General features: G+C 56.1%; 6 protein-coding genes across 6 annotated transcripts; 3 read left to right on the forward strand and 3 right to left on the reverse strand.

Annotated features, from left to right (window-relative positions):
• Nucleotides 1-1,340: 1,340 nt before the first annotated feature.
• On the forward strand, nucleotides 1,341-3,880 carry IUM83_03326 (E3 ubiquitin-protein ligase Mdm2; the record flags this gene model as incomplete). The annotated part of the gene is made up of 4 exons (XM_067927317.1): nucleotides 1,341-2,498; nucleotides 2,570-2,799; nucleotides 2,878-2,947; nucleotides 3,038-3,880. The coding sequence occupies 4 exons, from the start codon at nucleotides 1,341-1,343 to the stop codon at nucleotides 3,878-3,880; spliced, it is 2,301 nt and encodes a 766-aa protein (XP_067791683.1).
• An 87-nt stretch (nucleotides 3,881-3,967) lies between these two features.
• IUM83_03327 (Zinc finger-containing protein) lies at nucleotides 3,968-5,499 on the reverse strand (the record flags this gene model as incomplete). Its single annotated transcript, XM_067927318.1, has 4 exons — nucleotides 3,968-4,393; nucleotides 4,471-5,180; nucleotides 5,257-5,297; nucleotides 5,363-5,499. 4 exons carry the CDS (start codon nucleotides 5,497-5,499, stop codon nucleotides 3,968-3,970), a joined length of 1,314 nt encoding a protein of 437 aa, XP_067791684.1.
• Nucleotides 5,500-7,116: 1,617 nt separating this feature from the next.
• On the forward strand, nucleotides 7,117-10,629 carry IUM83_03328 (Transmembrane protein; the record flags this gene model as incomplete). Its single annotated transcript, XM_067927319.1, has 4 exons — nucleotides 7,117-7,213; nucleotides 7,309-7,571; nucleotides 7,693-10,457; nucleotides 10,536-10,629. The coding sequence occupies 4 exons, from the start codon at nucleotides 7,117-7,119 to the stop codon at nucleotides 10,627-10,629; spliced, it is 3,219 nt and encodes a 1,072-aa protein (XP_067791685.1).
• A 409-nt stretch (nucleotides 10,630-11,038) lies between these two features.
• IUM83_03329 (STE/STE20/FRAY protein Kinase) lies at nucleotides 11,039-12,666 on the reverse strand (the record flags this gene model as incomplete). Its single annotated transcript, XM_067927320.1, has 6 exons — nucleotides 11,039-11,225; nucleotides 11,299-11,439; nucleotides 11,508-11,587; nucleotides 11,673-12,230; nucleotides 12,371-12,478; nucleotides 12,607-12,666. The coding sequence occupies 6 exons, from the start codon at nucleotides 12,664-12,666 to the stop codon at nucleotides 11,039-11,041; spliced, it is 1,134 nt and encodes a 377-aa protein (XP_067791686.1).
• A 2,197-nt stretch (nucleotides 12,667-14,863) lies between these two features.
• IUM83_03330 (Exopolysaccharide phosphotransferase) lies at nucleotides 14,864-16,327 on the forward strand (the record flags this gene model as incomplete). Its single annotated transcript, XM_067927321.1, has 1 exon — nucleotides 14,864-16,327. The coding sequence occupies one exon, from the start codon at nucleotides 14,864-14,866 to the stop codon at nucleotides 16,325-16,327; it is 1,464 nt and encodes a 487-aa protein (XP_067791886.1).
• A 509-nt stretch (nucleotides 16,328-16,836) lies between these two features.
• Nucleotides 16,837-18,297, reverse strand: IUM83_03331 (Exopolysaccharide phosphotransferase; the record flags this gene model as incomplete). Its single annotated transcript, XM_067927322.1, has 1 exon — nucleotides 16,837-18,297. One exon carries the CDS (start codon nucleotides 18,295-18,297, stop codon nucleotides 16,837-16,839), a length of 1,461 nt encoding a protein of 486 aa, XP_067791885.1.
• Between the last annotated feature and the right edge of the window lie 105 nt (nucleotides 18,298-18,402).

The raw sequence follows: 18,402 nt of genomic DNA on the forward strand, positions 1-18,402 counted from the left end.
GTAATCATCAAAGCACCATGACGTCAGCTCAAAACGCATCTGTGTATGTACTGGATGAAGTGGACGATCCACTGCCTGCGTGGCGTGATGCGATTCGCTCGTTTGTACCTCCCGAAGTTCCTCATCCACGTTCGTTGGAAAGGGGTGGTAAAGGTCTGGACGATATCGTTTTCCAACTGAAACCATCGAGCAAACACACACTAGTCGATGCTTGATTTTGTCTTGTTGATGCCAACGAAGGCACTTGCGATGAGCTGCCTCTCCAGCTGCAGATGAATTGACGTACCCATCCAGGAATGCAATCGTTTTCTTTGTCTGCGATGTCTCATTCAAGATTGCTGCCAGATCTCGTTCTATCGTCTCCTCATTCACAACACAAACCGCTTTCTTGTTGCCCTGAAGCCAAACACAATTGAAATGCTCGTCAATTCGCGAGTAATGAATCCAAAGGACATCCCAGTGCAATGGATCTAGTGACCAAGCGAAGGCGAGCGCTGCGCACGACTTTCCTGTTCCAGGTGGGCCGACAATCTAAAGCCGCGCATACGTTTGGATTGATCATCGGTTTATCTCACTCCATTGCTCCACCAGAGGTGGCCGACGATAGAGGATCAGCGCCTGATCAGGACGACCAATTCCGGTACCACCGACACAATATGGTGGCAGTTCAATCAGTCGATCTTCATCTTTAACGAGGAGCCGAGGGCACAATTCAGGTGCGATATTCCACTCGACTCGCGGTATAACAACCGTTCGAAGCTGCTTCGGCGCAACCACAATGAGCGTACCTTTCTCCCCGATTCCACCCAACGACTCCCGCGAATCCAACGCCACACCGTTCGCCAACGCCACACTATTCGCGAAGACTCGGAGGTCGGACGCAGCTACCCTTTTGAGATGACTGTCTTTGAACTCCTCTTTCACTGCATGCCGCAGATCCGCAACGACTGCATCGTCTGGGAGTGTCACGAGGTCTTTCGACGTCAACGCCTTGTCATCATCACCCTCAAGCAGGAACCACGTGCACTTCATCGCTTCTTTCCCGACGCGACAAATTCGAGAATGGCGAGGAGCAGGGGAAGAGATGACCTCAGATGAAGTTCAATGCTGATTTCTAGAACCGCGTTTCCAGGAAACGTTCCACAACGAAGTCGAACTTACTAGCGCTGCTACAATTCTATACTGCATTGCAATTATTTGGCGAATTGTGGACGCCTTCGGGTTCCAAATTTTCGGAAACGGCAACATGGCTACAAACATACGTTTAATGACAAAATTGCCGCGCCACTGGTTCAACACCACGGAGCAATTGGCGCCATTTTTGACCAGGGAGGAAGCGAATGGCGCGCGAGGAAGTGGTGATCGACGGCGACTCGACGGAGGACGAGGAGGAGGTGCGCATCGTCGCGCCGCAGTCGCGCAAGCGCCGCCGCCGCTCCAACATCATGATCGACCACGACGAAGAAGAGGAGGAAGAGAAGAAACAAGGAGAAGAGCCCGAGCAAAAGGAGAAGCCGCAGGAGGAGAAGGAGCCGCCCAGCACTGCAGCTCCGCGCCGGCAGCAGCAGCTCCTGCTGGGCAAAGACGGCGTGTCCTCGCAGCCCATGACGCTGCGCACGCCGACGCCAACGCGTCGCTCGCGCCGCAACATGCAACAGCTCTCGATCTCGGCGGCTGTGGCTCGTGGCGAGCGCGGACGCCAGCAAGCAACAGCAACAGCAGAGGAGGAGGAAGATGACGATGATGACGAGGTCTGCATCATCCAGCCGCCGTCTGCGGGCTCTGTCCGGAGCAGAGGCAGCAGCGGCCGCAAGAACAGACGCATCCAGGACAGCGACGAGGAGCTCGAGCCCTCGCAAAAGGAACAGGACGTGGACATGAAGGACTCGGACAAGGAGGAGGACGGTGAAGTGGAGGTCCAGGAGACGTCGTCAGCGTCGAGACGCAGCTCGAGGATCGAGCACAAGCGCCAGGAGAAGGAGGCACAGCACTCCATCGCCCGGAAACTGGACTACCCTATGCTGGACAATTGCCTGGACAATTTGCAGAGCTTCGGGCCGCATTTCCAAGGGGGTGAAGGTGACGATGACGACGATGAAGACTACCAGGAGTCTGAGACGGAGGAGGCTCCGCCGCCTCCCAAGAAAAGACGACGATCGGTGCCGAGAGAAGGAGACAGGGACAGCCGCGAGAAGGTGTACGCGGACGGTGGAGAAGACGTGGAGGACTTCATTTGTGATGATGATGAGATTGAGTACATGGATGACGATGAGGAGGGCGTTATTAGCGTGGACTCGTCGGATGGTGAAGTTGGAGATGACGATCCTGAAGAGTTGACTGCCATCCTGGCGGCAGGACGGTCGCGTGAGGTGAATGAGTGGTTCAGTATTTATCTGGAATATTTGGAGGAATGCATTATCGATCCGGAGTTCGAGAGGAAGATGCACCGCAAGCGATCCAAGGCCAAGTACCAGCTTTACGAGCAGGCTGTCAGTCGAGTAAGTTATGCTTTTCAACTGCGCATCCGTGAATTGCAGACATTGTTATTGTTTCTGTGTACGATGCTTAGATTGAACGCAAGCTCTGTTCGTGTCGCGACACGGTCCGCTCTGGTGTTGCGTGGCCAGAGGACATGGTAGACGCACTTAAGTTTGCATCACAATATCGCTCAAACCACGTCTCCGGAGACCAGGACTGCGACGCCTGCAACCGTCGGCAGCACGTGGCTACCTATCACGTAGAGCTTACAGGTGCTGCCTGTGACGCTACGAAGTTGTATGGTAACAACTGGACGCATCAGTACGTTATCGAATTGTGCTGATTATGCCGGAATTGCAGACGCTAACTCGGGTGTACTTCGTGCTGTGTAACACCCAGTCTTAAAGAAGCGGCGAAGGAGGCAGAACCCGTTCACATCGCTTTCGAAATGGGCAGCGTGTGCCATGCGGTAAGATGGCGTGTTGCCATGTCTTTCCGTTCGTGTGTGTAGCTACAGCTAACACTTTCGTTTACCTGTTCACTATATTATTTCATTTAGCGCACGTTAGCGTACTGGGAATTGTTGCACGCAAAACAGTTCTGGTGCATCCTAGTGGATGCTAAGCTGAAGAAATGTGCGGATAGCACGGGACGGATCGCTGAGCAATATCGAGACGATTTTTTCAAGAAAGAGTTTGGGCGATACAAAAGGCTCGTGGAGCTGGTTGAAAAGTTTGCCGATGATTCCAAGCGAATCACTATATTTATGCCGAACGTGTGGAAGAAGATCACACCGCGCAACGTGAAAAGCGAGTTTCTCCCGCTTCCGTCGCGAGCAGCGGAATATGCAAACCCAGAGCCCCGACGAGGCACGCTTGATGCATTTGTCGCCGAAAGTGAAGAAGAGGCCTCCGAAGATGAAGAAGCTGTTATGGAGCAGATTGAGGAAAAGAAGCTAGCTGCCTCAAGGAGCAGCAACGATAACGAGCAGGCTACTGACGATGAGGAGGATGCGAAGGACGTGGTGGAGGTGACTTCACCACGCCGAACACCGCGTTCGGAAAGCAAAAAAGAGCAAAAGCTCCATCTCGCAGCTAAGGCAGGCAAAGAAAATCAAGGTCAACAAGCCGAGGAAGTCAAGGAAATCAAGGACGAAAAACCTCTTCCCGAGAAGGACATCGACGATCTCATGTGTTTGGTGTGCGATGCAAGTTCACGCAACGCGGGTGTTGTTCACGGTTTATACCTTCACGTATACTGCTGCTATGCATGTGCAAAGCGCCAACACCGCATGAAATGTGGTTGCTTGGTGTGCAACCGTCCAATCGACCGCGTGCTTCGGCTGCTCCCGCTTACGCTGGACGCACGGAAGGCTATTCGCAACCAGCAGAATAAATCGTAGACAGGCGATAATGCCCAGGTTAGCTGCCATAGCGAAGTGAATATGTGTATTCGGATACCAGCGAATTATCGTGCAGCTACGTGCTGGTTATTTCAAGGCTTGCTCGTTTTCCGCGTCGTAGTCAAAAAGGTAAAGTACCTGGTTCCGGCCTGCAAAGGGAAGGAATGCACTCCGAACCGATGGATGCTTTTCCAGTAGATACCGAACGAACGTCTCGTATGTGTCGACAGGTGTGCCATCGCGACACCGCCGATCCGGAAACACGCGGCTCATCACGCAGCAAGGGACAATGGCGAACGGCTTCCCCAAAGTCAAGGCAGCGTCGACAATAGCCTCAGTAGCTTCGTCAGGATGCATACCAACGAGCACAGAACAGTCTGCGAACAACTCCGTGTGCAGATTCAGAGTTTCATCGTCCAGACAGCGGAGGAGTTGAGTGCTCATTTTCCGACCTTCGACGGCTTCTGCTTTGGCAACGAGCTTCCGATTGTATTTGCCGAGTTTCATAGGCCTCTGTGGCACACGTCGAGACAAAAAGTCAAGGTCAGCGTTGCTCAGCAAACGAACAAATCGATCTCTCAGTCACGTACCGGGTCAATTAATGTTGTTGGAATGCCTCTCTGAATCCAGAGTTGAATGGGGATATCACCTTTTCCCCCAGCGACATCAATCACCCCCGTGCCATCAGCTAGACGGTCCACACCTAACGATTCCACAAGCCAGTCGCAGAAGATGCGGCTGCGCTGCGCCTTGTCGATTTTAGAGTGGGGATCACCGTTGTCACCAGCGAGATGTGCTGCTTTCGCTCGCTGCTCAAGCCGCTTCGCCATCCAGCGACGTCGGTTCTCTTTGAAATCCTCTGGCCGTCCATGCCAGAAGTGGCATTGCGCTCCGCGCAGACAATTGGCACCTCCAGATGACGAGAAATAGTACTTGCACGCGTTGAACCCGTCCAACACGACCATGTTAGTGTACTTGTCCGTCGCACCCGCCTTTGACGACGGTGGCAACACCCATGAACCCTTCACGGCAGCCAACGCTGCTGCTTCCGAGGATGGCGCTGCACCTGAATCCGTGTAACTGAAGACTGTGCCCTCATGATGCAAACTCCAGAGCTCGTCCACCCGGATAGAATGCACCACAAACAACCAGCCATCCGGGTGTCCCGGTTCGTGGCGCTTGCGCTGCAGCACGCCGTGCGTTGTAATCAGGTCGCCGAGATGTACGTCCCAATTGATCTGGCGGATGGCCGCCACGTCCAGCACTCCCTCCTGAGCGCGTATCATGACCTCCAGTAGTTCTGAACAACAGCAGAAATTGTTTGATTAGCAAATCTGCGTCACCGCGGTAAGTATTATTGTAATAGGGCGATGTACCTCCACCTTTCAGCTGAATGTCGCCAAACACGAGTCCTTTGCTGCAGCAGCACAAGCAAGTCAGAATGGAGGTGGACGCAGCCGCTGGATAGAGAATCGGACGTACGACAAGTTTCGTTTGCGAACGAAGCGACCGTGCACAGACACTCTACTGTTGCTGCTGCTGTCCTCACTGGTAGCGTCAAGCGGCGGCAGGTCCCGCAGCGCCTCGACGTGCAGTTCCGGGGCCTCCGTCCCAGTCATTTTTGCTGCTGACGTACTCGATGTACCCATTTTCAATTTCAACCACTGAAAGAGGAACTTGCACTATGTAGCCCACACCAAAAAAGGAAGTACAGGAGAATTCCAATTTTTGGGTGAATCACCTCACCCAAAAATCACCTCAGGTGAATAATATAGTTGGGGTCCTCAAACTGGGAGGGTCATCATTTGAACTTACACAAGTTTTGAAGGTAGAATTTCGATAGCACGTGTCCTTCGTTCAATAACATACGAAAATCGGAGTTATTGATCTAGAGATTAAGCGTTGAAATACCAACTAAGTTAAGCTTACTCGGGTACGAAGCGTCGTCAATGGCTGCAGGCAACAACAGGTTGTTAAGTTGATTGGTAGGATGAATTGGTAAAAAAAAAATGATTTTCCCTAGACGTGTGAACCACCGCCACGATGACAACGTGGAACTCGTTCCGTAGGTCCACAAAGTCTCGATCTCGACGAGGTACACACATGTCATGTTCAGAATGCGAGCGCGGTGGCTCTACAGTAAAGTGCTCTGCGGGCTTTTAAAGTACCGCGAAAGTATGAATGTACCACAGAGTTTCTCAAAGACTGACGTGTGGTGTACAAACGGGCATTGTGCTCGCAATTGCGAGTCGCAAGACAGCAAGAGAGCCCGAGAATGGTATTACCACAACAGCAGTTGCAGTCGTTGCCAGCTGAGCCCTTAGTCAAGACGAGCAAAGCCCGGCGGCCACACGTTTCCTGACACTTGACCACCGTCTGTGGCGCCGAGCGAGCAGAGTCAAACGACCGGAAAGGCGCTCGCAGAGGTGTGCTTGGCCTGCATAGGCTCTGCTGCGCGCACGACCGCGGCCGAACCTTTTCAGCAGGCGGAAGCTGCGTGCACTGTATTAATAACTTCGCCGCACGCGACTTGCCGCACCGCCAGCTAATCTACTGGTAATCTAGCCCGTGTCCAGCACAGCACGCACTCGCCGTGTGGTGCAAGCAGCGCGTCGACGCGGTGATCGGTCGGGAACCTCCGGATGGATACTCTTTTCCTCGACACGACAAGAACAGAGAGAGAATCCGTCCAAATAATGCGTCCCCAGATGCACAGCACTGCCGCACACTATAATACTAAGCAGCGCCATGAGCCAGGAAGGAACACAGCCCTGCCGAGTGAATACCCGTGGACACGTCTAATACTGTACGACTACTTGGCGGCCGTTTCTCCATCGCGACTGTTGAAGCGAGGCCGGGCCAATCGCCGCGCAGCAATCAGACTTCCGCCACAATCGTGCGACATGACCCGCCCCCATCTGCACATTTCTCGTCCCTGACTTTTCCCCCATACAAATCGCAAGTGTCACAGTGTCCTACGCCCCCGAGAGAGATTCAGCTTGTCCAAACCCTGCGCCGCCCCTCCCACAGGCTATTGCGGCTTTCAGACGCGAGCGAGGAAGGAGCCGAGCCCCGCCGCCTGAGGACCCACGCGCCGCGAGAGCGCAGCGCACGCAGCCCCGCGACACCCGCCCGCGGCCGCAGCGCACGCGGCAGACCCAGAGCAGCTCAGCGAGGCGCCGCTGGCCCCGAACGGACGCCGGCAGCCCGCGCTAGAGCTCGACAGACCTTTAACCATGATGCAGACGCAGCCGCTGCCCACGTGCGACGAGTACGACCCGCTGGACGCGCACCTGGACGAGCTGGAGGAGCCCGGCGCCAACTTCCTGCAAGGTGCGGCGATGGTCTCTTTGATTTGATACGGAGATTCTCTTAGTTGATATGTATTGACATTTCCCGTGTGCTATTTTTTTCTCGGGGTCCGTCAGATTTTATCGTCGCCCCGCAACCTACGCAAAGTGACACGCCGCTCAGCACGTCGAACGGATACACGTCCGAGGAGTCGGACTACTCGGTGGTGACCCCCTCCGACGAGCAGAACTACCAGGACATGTCGTTCCTGCAGGCCGCCAACACCAGCGAGCTCGTGGACGTCGTGGGCGACCTCAGCCCCGGCAACCTGACGACGCTCGCGGCGCCGCAGCAACAGCAGCAGCAGCAGAAGTTCGCGGGCAAGGTCATCAAGGGCAAGGTGCGGACCTCCTCCCTCTCTCCTCAGCTTGCACTTCAAGCTCTTGCACTGTTATTGTGCACGTTGTGATTGAAATTCTTGTCTAATGTCCCCCTTTTTGTGACAATTGTGCTTTCTGCAGACCTCCAAGTACCGTGGCGTGACGCAGACCAGCAAGACCTCGTGGGGCGCCAAGTACAGCGCCAAGCGCATCACCAACACGTGCAAGACGCCCGAAGAGGCCGCTCATGCGTACGATGACTACCTGAAGGCCAACTACCCGCAGAAATTTGCCAAGTTCGCCAACTTCTGCGACAAGTGCAGCAAGTTCGTGAACCCGCTGGGGCTGCCGCAGTTCCGGAGCGAGTGTCAGTGCGCAGCCAGCTCGCCGACAGGATCTTCCACGCCGGGCCCGTCCGCGGTGTCTCCAAAGAAGGAGATTTTTAACAGACAGCAGATCACGACCCCCACAGCTGCGACGCCGTCGTTGGTGCCGCCGACAGCTCCGTCGCCTGGTGGAGGCCCCTCAGCTACGTCCAACGCACTAAATATGATGGGAACGTCGACCCACAGCTTGGATCTGAACCCCGCTGACGAGGAAAATGCAGCTTTCCTCAGTCGCCGCTCGAGCAATTTGTCGGTGGGCTCGCTCAAGTTCAGCTTCTCGGAGGACACGGAGCAGTTCTTTGCGGAATCGTTCAACGATGTGGCGAAAATTTCCTCCGATCGCGGTGGCGCTGCTTTAGTCGATGAACAGCAGCAGCAACAACAGGACCAAAAGCGAGACAGCTTACCTATGGCGGTCATCAGTTCAGCTGTGGATTCGTTTACGCAGGAGGACAACCTTGATCAGATCATCAAGGACATCAACCGCTCGTCATCTTCGCATTCATTGCTGAAGACGACCACATCCGACAATGACAGTATGGGCAGCTTTACAGCCACTGGTAGTAGCAGCGGCAGCGGAAAGATGAGCGAACTGGCAGCCATGAACAACCTTGGAGGAGTTCAGGTCGAACCCACGACAGCCAACTCGTTGGACTTTGATGTCGATGAACTGGACGAGCTGACAAAATACTTCCTCTCGGAAAATGATGCTGCGGCCGTCGTACAGCGCGAGATGCAGTCGAACCCTGCCCTCATGCAACAGAACCCCGCTATGATGGGAGCCCAGAATCATCAGTTCAAGAAGATTCACAGCCTGGACTATGACTCTGAGAATGCTATGACGGGCAGCTCTCGTGGTGGCATCGTCATGAGCGAAGTGAAGATGGAAGATACGGAAATGATGAACCCATTCATGATGCCGCCTGCAGCCAACGCTGCAATGATCATGCCTCCAGGTTCGCCTCCACCAGCGATAATTGAGATCCAGACTCGGTTCTTGGAAAAGTACTGGCGCAACGATCGCAAAAACATTCAGTGCTTCCCGTATTGCCCCGAACATGGTGACTATTATCGCGTACGCATTGAGAACCTTCAGCATCGATGCAAGGGCGTCTGCCGTGCTGCTGTGAAAGCTCATGTGTCGATTCCCGCTCCAGCCGGTACTTCCGTTGTACAACCTGGCCTACTTGTATTGGCACGTTGTAACAGCACCTTTTCGCGCAACATGACGTTGTCAGAGCAACAATTGCTGAATATGTCCGAGATGAAGTCTCTGCAGGGCGTGAGTGCCGTCGGTGTGATTGATAACTTTGCCCCACTGGGCAATGGCGCACGAGGCGTGCAGTTTGACGTTACATTCCACCCTGACGTGTGGAAATTCGAGTTTGACTTACCCAAGAAGCGGCGTCACGTGCAGAGTTCGAGCCCAGCAGTGTCGACTCACGGGACTGATGGTGATGGAAATGACCCTCTGGCGGCCGAGTTTCTGTACTTCTTCGAAATCGACGTGTTTTCCACTCGTGAAAAGACGACATTCGAGCGCCTAGGTCACACGGAGTCGATCAATTTCCAAATCGGCAACACGCGTACTCTACTACGACAGCGGAATAAGATGGTTGAAGAATTCAACAGCAGCGGCGGACCTCAGGCACACGCGACGCAGAACGACAACGACAAGCTTATGGATGCTGATGAAATGCCTGAAAAGAAGAAGGTTAAGATTAACCTGAATCAGCAGGAGTTCCGCTCCGGGACATCGGTGGGTGAAGATAGTATCCTGAGCAGCCGTGGCTTGACTGGCCGCAAACTGTCTCTGGGTTACATTACGGGCGAAGGTATATCGTCAACGTCCAAGCGGAATTTGCTCGAGGACAAAACTGCAGCATTGGACGTCGATGGATACTTCAGGGCCGATTCAAAGGATTCTTTGTTCGACCATGAAGCTGGCACGTCCGACTTGCCTGAAGTCAAGACCGACGTGTGGAAAGATGTTGACGGTGCCAGCGAGGACCAGCAAACTGCTACTGCTGACTACCGTTCGTACGTGTCACCGAAGCAGAAAACCGGAAATGTGCAGGCAGCGGACTCGCCAATCGCGACAGCCATCCCGATCAAGCCCAGCTCAAACGCTCGGGCGGCGATTCCGGCGTCGTCGACGAAGACAGCGTATAGCCTTCCGAAGCTTTTGGGATACTCGTTCGCCTGCGTGCCGCTATCTGTACTCTTCATTCCTGTGGGGATTCTGCTGTTGCTCGGATTCTTGGTGGTGCCGCCGGCTGCCTCTGGTATCGTTAGCGCCCTGGATGCGCTGTCGGATATGGAGTTGTCTCGCGCCAACAGCAGCTGCACTTCCCAGGATCAACGTCTTGTTTTGAACCGTCTCGTGGAAGAGAAGGTGGATTCCAACGGAAAGCCGAAGGGTGGTCTGTTTCGCTACCACGGGAAGGGCGAAGTGTGGGGCCGGATCTTTTACTTCAGCGGTGCAAAGTTCGTGGTCTCCATGGTGTCTTTGATCCCGACGTTTGTACTGGCATTGCTCGCTGGGCTTCTCTATCCGATTCGCCCAGCGTCTGCTGCAATCGCCAACGCCGCTTGCAGCTGCGCGCTTTGGTCACGAGAGTTCACGCGCGAGACAACAGGCAAGCCTCTGACGGGCGGTACCCAATATGACGAAGTGGGTGGACTTGTATGAGCGAACGGTGGATGGACATTGTATTTGAAAACACAAAAAGAACCTGCCCCGGGGGCGTCGGTACGCGTAACGGAGTTGCTCAGGGCAGCAGGTCAGGTAGCTATAGCGGCGGCGCGTTCGAAGCGTACTCCTCCTAATCTTGGTTTTGAGGTCACGATTTATGTAATTTAATTTTTTCTCGCATTGGTTTTCCGTAAATGAATGGTAAGCGCTGACTTGGTTGCTACCATTGACAATCGAATGAAGGAGCCAGATAAACCAAAACAAAGACAGACCTGAATTTAGTTTTCTGCTACGGGCAAGGACACTCAGTGGACGCCTTCTCCTTGGTCTCCCTGAGGGGTTCGATGAGGACGCCGCGTTGAGTTGTCCAGGCTTGCAAATGACTTGCAACTGCTTGTTGCTAAGTTTACTTGGAGCGGAATTCCTCACCGCCAGTAACCTTGTCAAACTGACTGGCGAAATCGTCTATCGACATCTTATTGGAGTCATCCTCCTCGTCATCGAATACCCAGGTGGTGCCCGGGACGTACTTCGAGCCCTCCGCCTCCGAGCCAGGCGGACCCTTCGTGCCCTTCGCGTAAAGCGGCCCAGCGCTGCAACAATCGTAAACTATGGTTAGATCATTCATGGAAGGAAAGCAAGATGTGTTCAGGAATTCATGCTTACCCAGGGAGGGCATCTGCAATGCCGGCAGTCATGCAGCTCTCGCCAATGTCTTCGATGTTGGTAAGCAGGTTCCGGGCGAGGTAGACCGTGTCTCCTGCCTTTTTGAAGAAGCTGTGCTTCAGCAGTGCCGACGTACCAGGACTAAACACCACAAATGTTGCAGATAAGCTACGGCCTCGATCATCACATAGAAAAAGTGGCCAGTTTACCGCTTGGACGGGTCTTTCTGCAAACAGAGCTTGACCACATCCTTGAAGTGTCGTCCGAACTGGTGGCCGCTTCCATCGTCCTATGTCCAGCATCGCACACAGTCCCACCAAAATATCAGCACGAAACCCACCTCAGCGCAGTCCTCCAGTCGTTGAACGACGTACATCGTAAGTGCGAAGCGACGGCGGGTCCTCCTGCAGCGTGAGCAGCAGCACCTTCATGGGCTGAAAGCGCGCGTAGGGGGCGTATCCCTTGGCGAGCTCCAGCGCCGTGATACCCAGCGACCAGATGTCGGCCTTGTAGTCGTAGCCGCGCACCTGCTCCATGACCTCGGGCGCCATCCAGCAGGGGGTGCCTACGAAGGTCTGGCGATTCTTCCGACGGTCCCCTCCCTCCATCATCCACCCGGAGACACCGAAGTCGGCGATCACCACGTGGCCCTCGCTGTCCAGCAGGATGTTGCCGGCCTTGATGTCGCGGTGAATCTGGCCGTTCTCGTGGAAGTACTGCAGCCCCTTGAGCGTCTCGTGCAGGATGACGGCCACGAACTCCTCCTTGAGCCCCTCGCCCAGGCCCTTCTTCTTGAGCAGGTTCATCACGTGCAGACACGAGCCCTTGTTCATGAGCTGCGTGACCAGCCACAGTTGGTCCTTGTGCACGAAGCTGCAGTAGCACTTGAGGACGTTCGGGTGGTTGGTCATCTTCATCGTCTGCACCTCAGCCTGTAGTGGAGATAAGTGAATCACAACAGAGGTTAGATAGGTTTAGCACCGTTTAGGCTAGTGCTAACCGAGTGCACTTTAGCACTAGCCTAACCGGTTAACACTAGCCTAACACTGCACTGCTTCTCTGTCGAACGTACGCGGATGTCCTCGAAGCTGGTGGTGATTTTCTCCAGGTCCATGATCTTGATGGCCACGTGGATCTTCTTGGGCACGCAGTACGCCTTCCATACTTTGGCAAAGGCGCCCTATCGCCGCCACAAATGCAACACACATTTTTAACCCTCGGTTAGAGACTTCGCTTAGCACTAGCCTAACCGGCCGGCCTTGTCCAGCGTGGCGCGGCGGCGCGCTGACGTGGCAGACACGTGCGCACCTGGCCGATCTGCTCGATGATCTGGTACTCGGACGCCACGGTGGGCCACTCGTCCGCCATGGTGCTCACTGGGGAAATGAGGTGGTGGTGGATACTTTCCTGCCCGGGCGGCAAAGCGAGGCGCGCTGCGGCAAAGGCGGCGGAGGTTTCGAGGCAGGAGCCTGGAGGGTTCGGGTGCCACAGAGCCAATACTGGGCGCCTGAGGTTTCTCCGGCCAAAGCGCGTGGCTAGAATTGTAAATAATGCGCCAAGCTCATTGGCTGAATGTGTGAGAGGCAGATAGTGGCGTGGACCACACGGCGCAACAGCTGCTCGCGAATTTTGCCTTTCAAAGCTTTTTGAACTTTTGCGCGCGATCTGCTGGCTGCGCGTTGAAGTTGCTCGCCAACGCAGTTGATGCCGGCTCAGGCGACGTGGAAACTGCAGTGTGAGCGGTGGACGTAGGGATTATCAAACGAGACACGCTTTTTGTAAGTTCTGTCTCGAAATACTCCAGTATGTTGCTCTCGTCCGACGCAGCAGCAAATAGCTTGACCCTCGCCGAGGTGTTGTGGGTTACGCTCCAGGATGTAGCGAGCCAATAGGATCGGGGTGACGAATCCGAAGTAGATCTTGTCCGTGCGGATGCCTACGCGCTTCCATCAATCGATAAAGTCATTCAGCGGTGCATGGCTCGAAGACAGTCACCATTGCGTTATTCTGGATTGTTGCCACTCACAATGAAATGACCACCACCTCGATAAACAATTACGACAAAGTTGACATCGAGAGTCAAACTTTGCTGTAATTTTCAAACAAGTCTTCATCGATACGTCGACCTCAACTCGAATCTGGCGTTGCAAGTCATTTCTTACATTCGCGGCAATCCGCTGTGAGAAAAAAGACGACTTGGACGGCCAAGGCTTGGCATCTTGACGAGCAGTTAAACACATGTATGCTTCATCTTGGGGTCGCATTCCAAAGCAATTTATCGTTCCAGTGGTATTCCATTGATCAAGCTCTGTATGCCGGGGTCGATGGCCCCCTCCAAAGCAGATATATGAGAGCCAAGTTGCCCATTCCAGCCTTCGTAAGTAATACTTGTGCAACCCTTTGCGACATCTCAATTTTCCTTTAGATCTCACGAGCAACATGAAGGGCGGCAATAAGTTCCGCCTGCCATAGTCGCGGGTGGACGCTTTCATGGGCAGCTAACACTTGAATCTTGCGCACGATCTGCTACTATTGTGCTGGTCGTAGCAGAGCAGGTTGAACTTGGCCGCGTTCGCGCTGATAGCGCAGCGCTCGAGGCCCCTGGCTGCATCAATGTGGCTTCTACAGATGTCAATGGAAGCGACTTGGTCGCGTTCGGCACTGCAGTTGTCAGGCCCTTCCTCGAGCTGCAGCAATCCAGCAGTCGATAAGTAAATGTGAAGCTGGACACGCACAATCAGACGTTGAGCGGGGCTCACCGGTGACACGTTGAAGCCAAGTGGCAACTCTGCCCGACCTCGATCCGTGCTCAAGGTCTCGCCACTGGAATTGCAGCGACATTTGTTGCTGCGATTCTCATCAGCTCTAAATCATTGCGCCGATGCAGGTTGGGTGCAGTTTGCGTCTGCAATGCGTCACCATTTCGACTAATTGACCAACGCCTCGCGGCCGATGAAACGCAAGTGTGACGGCCGCCACTTGCTGCTGCTTCCTAGCTGATCTCACACAGATCGGCCTCTACTGCGGCCTGAGTCAGCGGCGGCGAGCACCTCCTGCCCAGCGCCGATGGCGGCCATCGCGTTGGACAGCGCTGCGGTCTCCAGTGACGAGCTCCGGCCGCATCTTCGCCCGGCGCTGCGCGTCGTCGCGTCGTTGACGCGTGGTCCGATTTACAACTGCGAATTAGCGCTAAAACTTAGGAGCCAGCCACATGGGTTCCTTCCCGCCGCCTGGGCGCCAGAGAGGCACGGAGACGCCCACGCTGGTGTCAGTGGACATGTCTTATTAAAATAATACAGCGCGGCTGGCCTGCTCGTCAAGCACGCTCGCCTCCTATCCATCCACGCTCGCCGCCTGCTGCATTGCTGGCCAGCGGCCGAAAAAGAATCCTCGGAATTGCTGCTGTAATTCGGATATGATATCCCGGGAGTACCCTACCCCCCCAGATAGATAGCTTGGGCTCAGTATACCGTCGTACGTGGCGCACTCTTCGCCCCCCTTGGAGCCAAAGCGCCGCACTTCGTTTCTCGCGAGCAAGACGCCGAGCGCCAAGGCAGGCGATAGAATGATGAAGACCCCGGCCGGCGTGCGCATGCGCATGGCGCTCAGCCACCAGCGCAACCTCCGCTACGTGCTGCTGGCGGCCGTGGGCGCGCTGCTGCTGGTGACGTACCTGCTCAACAAGACGCCGACGCCCTACACGTACGACAAGCTGTCGGACGAGGAGGACAAGCGCTTCAACTCGCAGGCCATCATGGACCAGTGGCCGGGCAAGTGCCAGATCAAGAACTTCGAGCAGCTGCGCCGCATGTCCATCGTCTACACGTGGGTGAACGGCACCCAGCCCTGCTACCGCGAGCTGCGCGAGAAGGCCGGCGGCAAGCACGCCGTGGGCGGCTCGCGCGACCGCGAGATCGGCGAGCTCATGTACTCCATCCGCTCGCTGGAGAAGTACGTGCCGTGGCACACGGGCCAGATCTACATCGTGTCTCCGGGGCACATCCCGCACTGGGTGGACATGAACAACCCGCGCATCAAGGTGATCAACCAGGACGACCTGTTCCCGGACTACGCCAAGGAGTTCCTGCCCACGTTCAACACGCACGTGATCGAGCAGTTCCTGTACCTGATCCCCGGGCTCTCGGACATCTACATGCAGGTGAACGACGACTACCTGTTCACCAAGCCCATCGCGCCGCACGAGTTCTTCACGTGCGACGGCGGCATCCGCCTGCTGCACGAGTCGGGCCTCATCTCGCACACGCCCCCCACGCCCAAGAAGGGCATCTGGATCGCCTCCGTGCTCAACACGCAGCAGGAGATGGACCTGCGCTGGGGCAAGACGGACCGCCACTTCATCAAGCACGCGCCCTTCGTGTACTCGCGCCGCGCCTTCGAGCGCGTCCACCAGATCTTCGACCGCCCGCTCTACATGACGCTCAAGAGCAAGTTCCGCGGCAAGCCCGACATGAACATGCCGCTGCTGCACCACTACTACATGGTGGCGCAGGGCAGCGAGGAGCTGGGGATCCCCATTTACTCGCCCCCCGAGGAGGAGATGGCCGGCTACAAGCTCATCCTCATGCAGAACAACAACATCGACAAGCTCAAGCAGACCTTCGGCCAGATCCTGGATGGATCCACCCCGTACAGCATCGTGGCGCTGAACGACGAGTACTCGGACATGCGCGTGGCCGACACGGCGCTCGAGTTCCTCAACAAGTTCCTGCCCGAGCCCAGCAGCTATGAGCGCAAGCCTGACTCCGGGCCGCACGCACTGACCGTCCGCAAGCCGGGCTCTTGCGAGGTGGACCCCATGATCCTGTCGCCCTTTCCGCGGCGGGTGGAGGCTGCGCCCAAGTACCAGGTGATCGCGTACCGCGAGCTGCGCTGGGTGGCGTTCACGAACTCGCTGCTGCGTGGCCTGGGCTTCGGTCTCGGTGCTATGATCATGTACATCTTCTACTTACTTGTGCTGCGCCGCAGCAAGGCCCCTGTCGGCTCCAACGGCGCCTACGACAAGGTGTAAATCAGCTGAATGGAGAGACAACTGCGGAGTGTTTTCGACGAGCGAAGGCAAGACCGTCGGCGCTGCGGGCATGGCGGCTGCATGAAGCGCCCCGCGCCCGCGAAGACGAGAGGGTTGGTAGGTTTAGTACGTGTATCTACAGCACGAAGGCAAATGTGCACAAACTCGCCAGCGTTCTGTGCAGAATAGACGTTGCGATATCTTTTTCATTCAGGTACTAGTAGTAGTATGTTGTTTTGCTTGTTCATGGTGAGCCAACAACCATTTTGGTAGCAGTGCTGGACTGCTTGGACAGCCCCAAGGAGTGACGTGGCATGTTGTACCCATCTCGATGCTGTAACGACGGTATGATCCGAGTCACGCAAGCTGGCCTCACGATGGACGACGATCAAAAGCTCGACCAAGTGCTCAAACATGCATTTCATTTATCGGTCGGCTTCATCTACAAGGCCTAACGCGAGAGATCGACAGGGTTCTAGCTAGCAGCTACACACGTATCCGACCGTCAGTTAAGTCTGCTTGGTAGCGTGCAGTCCAGGCGTGCCCTTGTTCGAAAACCGGAAGGTGTAGACGGAGATGATGGCCGCGATGACCAGACCAAAGCCGTAGCCGATGTTAAGCGCCAAGTTCCACCCGAACGACGGCGTCATCTCAGCAAAGGCGCGCTCGTTCGGCGAGCGGAAGCGACTGAGCGTCGGCGCCGGAGCCCAGTCCGCTCCTTCCTCCGCCATGCGCAGCGACATGAACCCAGCCTCCGGCAGCGGGATCACGTTCGGGTCGTATGCGCAGTCGGCGCCGTGCCAGTTGCTCACCACGTCCACATGCTGTCCCTCCGGCAGCTCGAAAAACGCGGGCTCTGGCAGCAGCTGCGAGTAGAAGCGGCCTACGAGCTCCGCCGTCCTGGGACTCGTGTACTCGTCGTTGAGTGCCAGCAGGATCTCGTTGCCCTTGTTCTCGAGCGCCATCTGAAACTGCTTGTTGAGCGAGACCTCGATGTTGTCCTTGATGCGCACCAGCAGCCAGTCGTCGCACTCGCTGAGCGGGTTGAGCTCCACGGGGATGCCCAGCTTCTTGGAGCCTTCCTCCTGCATGTAGATGTGGTGCAGCAGCGGCATGTTGAGGTCGTCCGGGTGGCGCATCTGGTGGGACAGCGTGGCGTCCAGCTCCTTGCCGAACTTGTCGTGGATCTCCTCGAAGGCCAGGCGGCTGTAGACGAAGGGCGCGTGCTTGAGGAAGTTGTACACGTGCTCGCCGCCGTACGTCTTGTCCGTGAGCATGACGGTGTTGCGCACGCTGGCCAGCCAGGCGTTCGACTTCTGGCTCGGCACGTGGCGGATGTGGTTGATCTCCGTGAGCAGCCGCAGGCCGCCGTCGCACGTGAAGAAGCGGTCGGGCGTCACGGGCTTGATGAATAAATAGTCGTCGTTCATGTGGATGAAGACGTCCGTGAGCCCCGGGATCTTGTGCAGGTACTGCTCGATCACGTTCGTGTCGAAGGTGGGCAGCGTGGTCTTGCCCTTGGGCAGCAGGTCGTCCTGGTCGACGACGCGCACGCGCGGGTTGGTCGTGTCCAGCCAGTCCGGGATCTGGCCGGGCGTCACGATGTAGATGGGGCCCTCGAGCCACGGCGCGAACTTGAGCAGCGAGCGCAGCGAGTACTTGAGCTCTCCCATCTCCTTGTCGCGCGAGGAGCCGCCCGCGGGCAGCCCCGCGCGCTGGCGGCGCTTGTTGTAGCAGGTCTCCGTGCCGTTCACCCACGTGTAGACGATGGCGGCGTGGCGCAGCGTGTCAATGTTGGCCACGTCGCAGTGCGAGCCGTCCTTGGAGGGCAGGCCGCTGATGAGCTCGGCCACGCGTGCGGGCGGGTCGGGCTCCTGCCCCATGTACAGCAGCGTCGCCACGGTCAGCGCGCAGCTCAGCAGCGTCAGGAAGCTGCGCATGGTGGACAGAAAGCCGTGCGTGGCGGGCATACAGAGGTCGGGGGAGAGAGGAGAACAATGGCACAGCACAGCTACCAACCAGCAACGGATCGAGTGCCGGAGCGATCGATCGCCTTGTGGACAGCTACTTTCCAC

This window comes from Phytophthora cinnamomi, assembly GCF_018691715.1.
Source record: "Phytophthora cinnamomi strain GKB4 chromosome Unknown Contig38, whole genome shotgun sequence".
Taxonomy (NCBI): Eukaryota; Oomycota; class Peronosporomycetes; order Peronosporales; family Peronosporaceae; genus Phytophthora; species Phytophthora cinnamomi.